A 10,246-nucleotide genomic window follows, 5' to 3' on the forward strand; every position below is an offset into this window, starting at 1 on the left:
CGCCAACTCTTGGGCTACTCTTGTACCAACGAATAGTGGGATTCACCGTCACATTATAACGCCCCCACGGCTGAAAGGGCGAGCATGTTTGGTGTGACAGGTATTCGAACCCGCGACCCTCTGATTGCGAGTCGAGTGCCTTAACCACCTGGCCATGCCGGGCCTGGTGAAATAATACCTGGAAGGAAAAAAAGAGGCCGATGGAACAATAGCAAGAATGACTAGACCTGCATAATGCCCAGATACGAATATTATTAAGGCTGTATTGGCTTCAACAGAAACCAAGAAAATTGTGGAAGTAACACGATACACTTGAAACAATATTTCACAATCATTCATTGACAAACTTATGGTACTTTTAAGACAAGGTATAACTACTCTGTTTAAAGAAGTTACAAACACGTACTTACAACCCTCTCCTTTATTCTTTGTCCAACATTCGCAGTCCCCTTCACATGAATCATTATTTTTTGTACGACCAAATGACGCCTAGTCGTTCCAACACTAGGGGGCGCGATAAATCACACTAGAGGGGCGAACTCACGTTGAGTTGATAGGGCGTTACATATGCATTTTATGTATGCATTGAGATGACGCCTCAAACCTTAACAGGGGATACTTCCTTGTGACAAAAGGCGTCAAGACGAAATAATAAGAATTGTTGTGTGTTGTAAACAACCGTTAAAGTGACTTCTCCCTGGATGATCCGTCGCTTGGTATTCTTTATTCAGTTCATAATGATCTATCTCGACATCATAGTCTACATATGAGATTCTGGTCGAACATCTCAAACACCAGTAGATATATTAATTATTTATGTATGCTTGAACCAACATAAATCATAAACCATGTTATGTAGGCACATGTATAAGAGTCAACAAATATTCTGGTTGGATAAAGTCACTTGTGAATAATGTTTGTCCAAAAAGTTTTTTTTTTTATTATTGAAAAAAAAATATATATATATATATAGAAATATATATACCTCTTCTCTTAATAGTTAACTTGCATTTTCTAGATCTGTTCTAAGGGGAATTCCCATAATCAAAGAAGAACAAGTAGAACAAACAGGTGATCCTTTGTACGATGTTAGCTAAGAGATTGTATTATTAGAAGGTTAATGTAAAATACGAGCATTCCCCTCTAGTACAGCCCAGATTTGAAGTCATCAAATCAAGGTCTAGATTATTTGATGCCACAAAGCGGGCTCTGTGTCGGATATGGTGTTTTATATTAAATATTTTAAATGTATGCATAACAGAAAAAAAAGGCAATAAATTGATGTAGACATTTCGTTATTTTTTGTTTGTTTCTTTTTAGTTTATATTCATTTATCAATACACGATTCTTTACATATATATTTCATAAAGTAATTAAATTTGCTAAAAATTAATTAGGTTTTATTTAATACGTGTTCCAGTTTACATTTAATCAGTCATATATATTAAGGTACTAATGTAGACACATAAAATAAAGTGTAAGCTCGCACTTGGTAAAAGTACTAGTTTTGTGAAAGCAGTATTAATCCACTAGAAAGTAGTCCTGGGCATAATTCGTTATATTTCCATCAAATGTTCAAGTGAGGCAATAATATTAGCTGTTTGATAAGTAATGTTTCAATTGTATAAAACAATCAAACTATCGGTGTTTCTGTAATTGTGCTGTTACGTATCAAAATAATGCTCTCTTAGTACGTTTTTTTTATTTAAAACTGAAACTCCAAACTCACATTTGTATTTTTATTTTGTTCTTAGTACATCTGTCGTCTTGCTTGTTTAAAGTGTGTTTTTTATATAATTTTAATAGTTCTGCTGCCACAACCTTACATACATTTGGTTTTCATATTATGATTCCAGTCTTAAGTCCAGCGCAATTTAACTTAATAATTTGTCCAATATCTCCTGAAAAAAAAAACACTATGACAGCGTATATATTACGTTGTGTCGAAGTGAGGTGGGCGAACATTTTCTGTAATGTTGACCGCAATTTAAAACAGGTTGAGAATCTTTGACGCTAGCGCTACACTAATCAAGTGTTGAAGTAACGATATATCTCACTGCAAGATTTGTATCCTTTCATTTTCACTATGAACCTTCTTATAATTCACCAGCTGGTCTTTTTAAGTTAAAGTTGAGTATCGTATTTAAATTCACATGTACACACACAGTGCATGCACAGAACGGATAGCTCTAAACATTAGCGTACTTTATTATAGCACCTACTACTTACGGTAAGGTTATATGGTAATTGAATATCAATGTTGTCATGATTAGTAGCCTATGCGAGCACCTAAGTCTCATTACCAGTTAGTTTCTGCCTTTTTTATTATTGTTATTATTACGACTAACTTCTTAATATCTTACGTTTTGGCTGCTAATCTGCCTTTGACCAAGGAAGTCCTGAGGAGGACTGATTCTGTATTGGTAGTGATTCAATCCTGGGTCTTCCTGATAGAACATCTGGTATGCTTGCTGTTTACTTGACTTGATTTATAGCCCACCCTAACAGCATAAAGACATGTATCATAAACTATCTAGCTTCAAGAATGAACAAGATTTGTAATACCGAAGATACTAAGGAGGAGGAAGAAAGTCACAGGCAAACAACTATATTCCCCTATATCAGAGGTTTTTCGGAAAACAACAGAGAATATACGTTGACAACATTAAGTCAGAACACTATTCAGAAGCCACAACGCAATACGATGACAATCAGTACACACCAAACCACCTAAACACCACAAGAAGAGGGGAAAAAACACTGTTTACAATATCACCTGTGAATATAAATTCTGGTACATTGAAGAAACAAAAAGATCAAGAAAAGTTACAGTTAAAGAATATAAAAACTCTTTAATACAAGACTCGATAATACCGATCTATCTATCTACAATAGCCTATCATCCAGAAAAGGGATATGAACCACACATGAGAAAGAGAAATGTACAAGAATCCCCTAAATCCACCTAAGTGATAATAACCTCAAACAACATAGCATAGAAGTAAGCAAAACCTGATTATCTTACTGAAAACTCGATTCAAGTTCTAACATAAGAATGTTGTTGTTGTTTGTTATTAAGCACAAAGCTACATAAAAGGCTATCTGTGCTCTGGCCACCACGGGTATCGAAACCCGGTTTCTAGCAGTAAAAGTTCGTAGACATACTGCTGTGTCACTGGGGGGGGGGGGGGCTAACCTTAAGAAACATCGACAAGTTGATAACACACCAGCCTTTCTATCACGAAGACCCAGAATTGAATTACCACCACTATACAGAAATAGTTATTCTCAAGATTTCCCTGGAGACGGCAGCAAGTAGCAGCTGAAATGTGTAGGACGTGAACAAGTTAGTAATTAGTATCTAGTAGTAATTAATGAATAATTAGACTTAGGGGATCGTATAGGATATTAACCACATTGATGTTTTTTGGATTTTGTTTTTGTTGGTTGTTGTTTATAACAAACACTGGGTATAGAACACAATATAATCTTGATAACCCAGATAACAATGACTTTAATGACTTATACTAAATGTTCTTGCATTATAAATATAGAGCAGTAAAAAGATGTACATATATATAGGTTAAAAGTACAAAAAACATTTCAAATCGTATTTATTCTTCGTATAAGTCGATGTAAAACATTAAACTTCCCGAATCGACCATTTAAGAATAAATTTACACCACCAAGTTAAAAGTTTAAATGGTTGATGTTAGGACGTTGTGAAACTTGCTTCTAAGAAATACGTCTGGCCCATAAATTAGTGGGGCTCATGTAAGGAAACGAAGCCTTTCCATGTTATAACTTACCACAGTTAATTAGTAGCAAAGATTTAAGAAACTAATGAGACAAACTGCTAATAAAAGTCCGTCGTTACCACATATTGGAATCTTGGTAAAATTCATAGCTCGAACAAGGAGAAAAGTATAAAAAAATGAAAAGGATTAAAAAGTTACAATGTTTAGAAATTCAACACTAAATTTAACGAAGGGTCATGTTGATAGTATCAGTTTGTTTGTTTTTAAACTTTCAGTTATTTATGTATTAAATGGTTGTGGATCCATAGCTTTATTAGTTCCAAGAGATTCCTCAAACACAAGAAATATAGTGTATGTGTGTTTTCTTATAACAAAGCCACTTCAGGCTATTTGTCGTGTCCACCTAGGAGACTCGAACCCCTGATTTTAGCGTTATAAAGCCGTAGACTTTCCGCTGTCCCACCGGGGGACAAAACATAGAGACAATACTATCAATAACGCAATTAACCCCACTAAGTACTGCTGAGGTTCCCTATATATTCTACATAAAACATAGAAAGTGAGAGATTTCAATCATTTTAATTGTTCAGTTCTTTACAATGAGTATTGTAAAAAAAAAAGCAACAAAATAAATATGATACGGACTTCACAAGAAATGCAAACAATCTATAATAAAGTCATTACTAAAATATTAAATAATTCTTGAGAATATTATCTTTGATTATATTGATCATTAGTTTCATAAATTACTATTAGTTTGTTAACTTTGTGCACGATTAAGTCGAAATATTTACAAGTTTGTAATTACATACATTTGACAGAACGTACAAAACATTAATATATATATATATATATATAAAACAAATTTTTTAAATTAAAAACGATATTTCAGAGAAATTACTATAATGTAAATACTATCTTTATGTCTTAATGATCTGGTGACAGACCTATTTATGTTAGTTTTGCTTTTTTGTAATAATAAGGTACGTTACACGGAGAGAAAACGGAACGAATAATAACAATAAATGTAACAGACATCTAGTAACCCTACCTGACATCTGACTTGAGGAATGTGAGCACACAGTAGAATGGCTAAAAGGATCATTGGTAAGGTAATCATAGTTTTCTTCGTCAGATGGGTAAAATGAACTTTGATGGTAAAACTAGTCCGCACAGGTTTCTGTTGGTGATCTAGATTCTCTACTAATCACAATGAGAAAATTAAAGCGACGTAGCTGCATAGATACAGCTAAAAAAAACAAATTATTGAAATATATTTGATTTAAGATAGGTTTTAATGTCTGTGAGAGCAGTTAGCCCTAACCTTATCGCCACGAAAGAACAGTTCACGAGTTTCGTTTACCGGTGCATAAAAGTTTAGTCGGAATCATCAGTTTGACCCATTAATAAATATACGTAACGCGGGAACACTTGAAATTCAAACAAGGGATTCCAGGTGAAAGTAAAACTTAATTAACGTAACTAACGAGGTTAAAGGAATCCATATTTCGCCTTCCACATTCGCTTTTTCCTTTCTTAAACTTTAGTAATTGATAACATTCTGTTTATGAATGCAAGATTAGTAGAAGTAGAACTCACGTGCAAGTGTACACGCGGCACTCACACGAACTGCTCAATATCTTGCACTTCGTGTGGCCTGCGTGGGTTCTTGCTCGCGGCTGCAATACTAATTTGTGACTAAAGCCTGTCCCAGTAGCAGTTGCTCTAAAAATCACCATCAACCACAGCATTCGCCACGCATGCCTAGTTATCTAAATACCTCTCTGAGCATGCGCACTCACTACAAAGTGCATAAAGCGACGTAACTTGTTCGAAACATCTCAACCTTGCATATATATATATATATATATTTCGTTTGACAGTTAAAACGTCAATACATTTATGAATACTAATGTAAACATTGATAACGGCTTAGATTTTAGTTGGTTTATTTTGGTTTATATTATTACTCGTGGCTTTAAAAAAGCCAATTAGACTTGAATGTTTTAGGCGGGTTATAAAAATATCGCCTACAGGGGTAATAAACATTATTTCACATCTAGAAGTACAACAGATAAACGTACCAATGCACCAGGTAGAAATGTATATACATAGATAGATACAAACAAACAGGTCCAATGATACTGATAAAAATCGTACTAAATTGCAGATGTATATTTCTACATTTTTTCTTAATGAGGATTTCAAATTAAAGGCGTGTAAAAACAGCATTTTTTTTGTGGCAGACATAAGACACATTGAATGCAGTCTAATGTGATTTTTGCCACTATTTTTAGGCCAATTGATTTCATAGCTTCATTGACTTTTGGCATTTAAACCCGTCATATATACAATCAAACCTTGAATACTTCTCAAATATACAAAATTTTTCGATGTGAACAAACCATTTTTTAGAAGCTATACATACCTTTTTTGTACTATACTTTAATTTCATCGAGTAGTGACTTAAGTTTAGTGGTTGAATTATTGATAATAGGATTCACACCACTTTTCACTGATGGTTGAATTATTAATAATAGAACTCAAACCACTTTTCACTGATGGTTGAATTATAAAGAATAGGATTCACACCATTTTTCACTGATGGTTGAATTATTAATAATAGAACTCAAACCACTTTTCACTAATGGTTGAATTATTGATAATAGGACTCAAAACACTTTTCACTGATGGTTGAATTATTGATAATAGGACTCCCACCACTTTTCATTGATGGTTGAATTATTAATAATAGGACTCACGCCACTTTCACTAACGGTTGAATTATTGATAATAGGATTCACACCACTTTTCACTGATGGTTGAATTATTGACAATAGGGCTCACACCACTTTTCACTGATGGAGCGCAATTTAAAATCAGAATAGCTAATTAAATATACTATTTTTATTATTTTTTTACTTTCTTGATCATAAAGATTACAATACATTGTTTTATCAGCTTGGTACCTTCGCAGTTAACGATATTTTCTGCCATCAACCCGATAATATTGCACGAGGTTCGGCAGAGGTTCGATAAAGAAATAATATAGTATACTTGTTTTAGAATAAAGCCACATTAGGCTATCCTCTGTGTCCACCGCGGGGAATCGACCCCCGGATTTTAACACACAAACTCTAGCTGTTGGCTTCAGGAACTGTCGTAGATTTAGAAAATCCTGTAAGGACGACCCCTCTACCAATTAACCCTTCTCTCACAATTGCATGTATATATATATATATATATATATACACATACAATAGTTCCCTTTTCTTTTCGTTATTTCCTAGCCTATTACTCTGCCATGTAACATCAAAATATTTTTACTAAAGTAAAGGATACGAAAATGTTAAAATAACTGACGTCTAATAAATGTTTTTTTGTAACTCTTATATGAAACTCTCTCGTGTGGACGCTTGTTATAAATCCTAAAGTAACTTCTCTAAATTCATAACGTGAGTAAATTAATGATAAAAAACGAATTGGGGCTTTTATCTTCGCAATCAATATTTTGTAAGCAACACTGGAACTCCTCTGTTCGATATAGACTTCCTCTGTCCCCCTGTAGGACAGAGGTAAGTTTACGGACTTACAACGCTAAAATTCTGGGTACAATTCCCCGCGGTGAGCACAGCAGATAGCCCAATCTGACTTTGCTCTAAAACAAAACAAATAAGCAAGAGACTTTCTCTATAAGTATAAAATAATGCTGAAAAGGTTTTTAATGTTTCCATTAAATTTGAGCATTAAATTTGATGAATAGTTTTTCTTTTTCATTTATTGTAAATACGAGGTCTGTTTGTTTTTTATTGTAAATATGGTGTTCAGGTGCAATCGCTGAGGTATCTTTTAAACTTTGTTTTTATTGCATATTAGTAAACCTGAAGAAGGCTGAAAGAAAAAGCAGCTCAAAGTGTAATCAAAGGGTGGATCCAACGTGTTATTCAGGGTAGTTCGAACTACCCCATTTCAAAAGCAGTACCCCTTTCAGTTAAATTTAAGAACAAAATTCTATTTTACTCTTTATGGAATATATTCTCCAAATGATAAAACTGCTTCCCTCTCGAAATCCTAGATCCGCCTCTGTAAATATATTGAATTTGGAAATAGAACAACTGATTGGGTTATTATTATCTTCTATCGTTTATAAAAATCACTTTAACTTTATTATTTTATTATTTTTCAATTTATATAAATTATGTATATGTTTTGTTAAGCCTTCTGGGTTCCCAAACATCGCACTCTTGTGGCAATTTCCCCACCTATTCCAAGAGGTATTGTAAAACTGTAAAATTCACTAAACATACAATTACTTGCTAGTTAATATGCTAGTAGTTAAAATCATAAATAATATTCAACGTTAAACTGGTACACAATTAAAAACATTTTACTTAGGCTATAAATACTTTGGCAATTGTCTTGTAATTCACTCCTGAGGATAACGTTGTAACGTCGAAACATGTAGAATCGTCAACTTTTTGAAGGCCATAGATAGGTCTACATAAAATGTTTTTAATTGTGTACCAGTTTAACGTTGAATACTATTTATGATTTTAACTTTATACACAAGTGCCAAAATACTATAATTATGCTAGTAGTTATTTAGAATTTTTAAAACATTATTAGGCCTTTATGATGAGTTATTTATTATGGGTCTCTATATGGGATTGACAGGCATTAACACAGATTTTACTTCTTTCTATAGATCTTTTATAGATACTTATACATATATGTGTAATATTCAAATGAACACAGTAGAGAATCCTTTGATAGAGCAGTTGTGGATGACGAAACGAGGACAGCGAAAACTCGTGTTCTGTTAGAGTAAGAACTGGATCTACTCATACACTTATCTCCAGAAAGAAGTTTAGGTAGTTAGAATGAGGACAAGGGCAGTATACACATTTACCTTTTGGAAAGAATTCTGGGTAATTAAATTAAGCCAGGCACAATGCTTATGTTGCCTGTTAGAATAAGTGTGAATGAAAGAACGAAGACAAGCACTCTAAACTAATTTATTTGTTGTAAACCCTGGAAATTAGCAAACGAGGACAGGGTACACCTATTTATCAGCTAGGTTAAGATTATATAATTAAACGATAACGGGGTAATCGTGAAGGGTTAAGTTTGGATTGAAATGAAATAGACATTACTTTCCGATTCGTAGGATCCCTGTCACACCGAACATGCTCGCCCTTTCAACCGTGGGATCGTTAAAATGTGACGGTCAATCCCACTATTCGTTGGTAAAAGAGTGGCTCAAGAGTTGGCGGTGGGTGGTTTTGACTAGCTTGCCTTCCCTCTCAATGTTAAATTAGGGACGGCTAGCACAGATAACCCTCGAAATACAAAACAAACTAAACCGATTTGTAGGAACAGTCTACTGTATTGGCGAAAAAATTATACATTACTTGGTTGGAGCACAGGAAAATACTGTTCCCCATAAAATCTAGTTCATGTAAAATACTTACGGCTTATCACTTCGCAGTAAGTTTTTGTGAGGTTAGTTACAACTGTATAGCCATACATAGAGTGGCTGCGAGCTGTTGACTAAGTAACAAAAATCTACACTTTCAAAATAGCTGAATAAACATTATATCTGTTACAACTAGAAATAAAACTTGTTAACACGTCACATACCAGAGAAACAGCGTCAGTTTTGTTTAACAAAGAAATGAAAAAGAAAGAATTAAGTATCGTCTTTGGTTTATTAAGAAACTGTAGTAAGCACGAATAGCAGCTACGAGTAAATAAAAGTTTCATGCAAGTTCATTTACGTTAGTTTTTAGTTTTAGTAAATCTTTAGAGTACAGCTTGTATTATTTACATGTTCGTGCACTGAGCAACTATGTAAGTCTCCAGACTTAAACCTACCACATTTACAACGCAAATACCAAAGACTATACTCAAAAATTCTTCTACAGGATGTCTACAATTGTATTTAATAGTTGGCCGTGGACCAGAAGTTCAGCCCACCCCCTGAGATTTTTTAGACAATATTATTTGAAAAGCTTATGCAGTAAACGTTTTAAAAACAACTGTTTAATGAAAATATGTTGGTGGGTTAAAGTTTGGGAATATTTTTAATTATATGAATCATACCGCAAAAAAAAACGACTTTGATCATTTGTTTTTGCATTCTCCAATGTCCACTTTTTGCAGCTTGACAAAGATCTTGTAATAAATACCCGATAATTCATCTTTCATTTCCCTTTCTCCCAGTGATCACCCATGCAAGGAAGTTATCAAGATGTGGTGGTGAATGTATACTATTGCTTAAAAGAAAGCTTAGAGATGGAGGCCAGAGCGTGGGTAAATAACATTTCTGGACAACAGGTATCATTCTTCTTAAGACTAATGCTGATTCTTTTTCTATCAGAGGCAGCATCTTCAAACGCCGTTTCGACTGCTTGGCCTTTGGGCAGTTCTTAAGGAAACACAAGTTCACTTCTGTAGTTTAGCTGCCAAACTGTACTTGACTTCCAGAC

The 10,246-nt window shown here is 33.9% G+C and overlaps 1 protein-coding gene across 1 annotated transcript in view; it reads right to left on the reverse strand.

Moving 5' to 3' along the window:
• Window positions 1-4,959, reverse strand: part of LOC106463337 (SPARC-related modular calcium-binding protein 1-like) — an 85,431-nt gene extending 80,472 nt beyond the window's left edge. The window contains exon 1 of the mRNA XM_022390811.1: window positions 4,810-4,959. Within this exon, the coding sequence (XP_022246519.1) occupies window positions 4,810-4,878 (69 nt within the window). The 5' untranslated portion in view covers window positions 4,879-4,959. The remainder of the gene's footprint in view (window positions 1-4,809) is intronic.
• Between the last annotated feature and the right edge of the window lie 5,287 nt (window positions 4,960-10,246).

This window comes from Limulus polyphemus, unplaced genomic scaffold (assembly GCF_000517525.1).
Source record: "Limulus polyphemus unplaced genomic scaffold, Limulus_polyphemus-2.1.2 Scaffold1381, whole genome shotgun sequence".
NCBI lineage: Eukaryota > Metazoa > Arthropoda > Merostomata > Xiphosura > Limulidae > Limulus > Limulus polyphemus.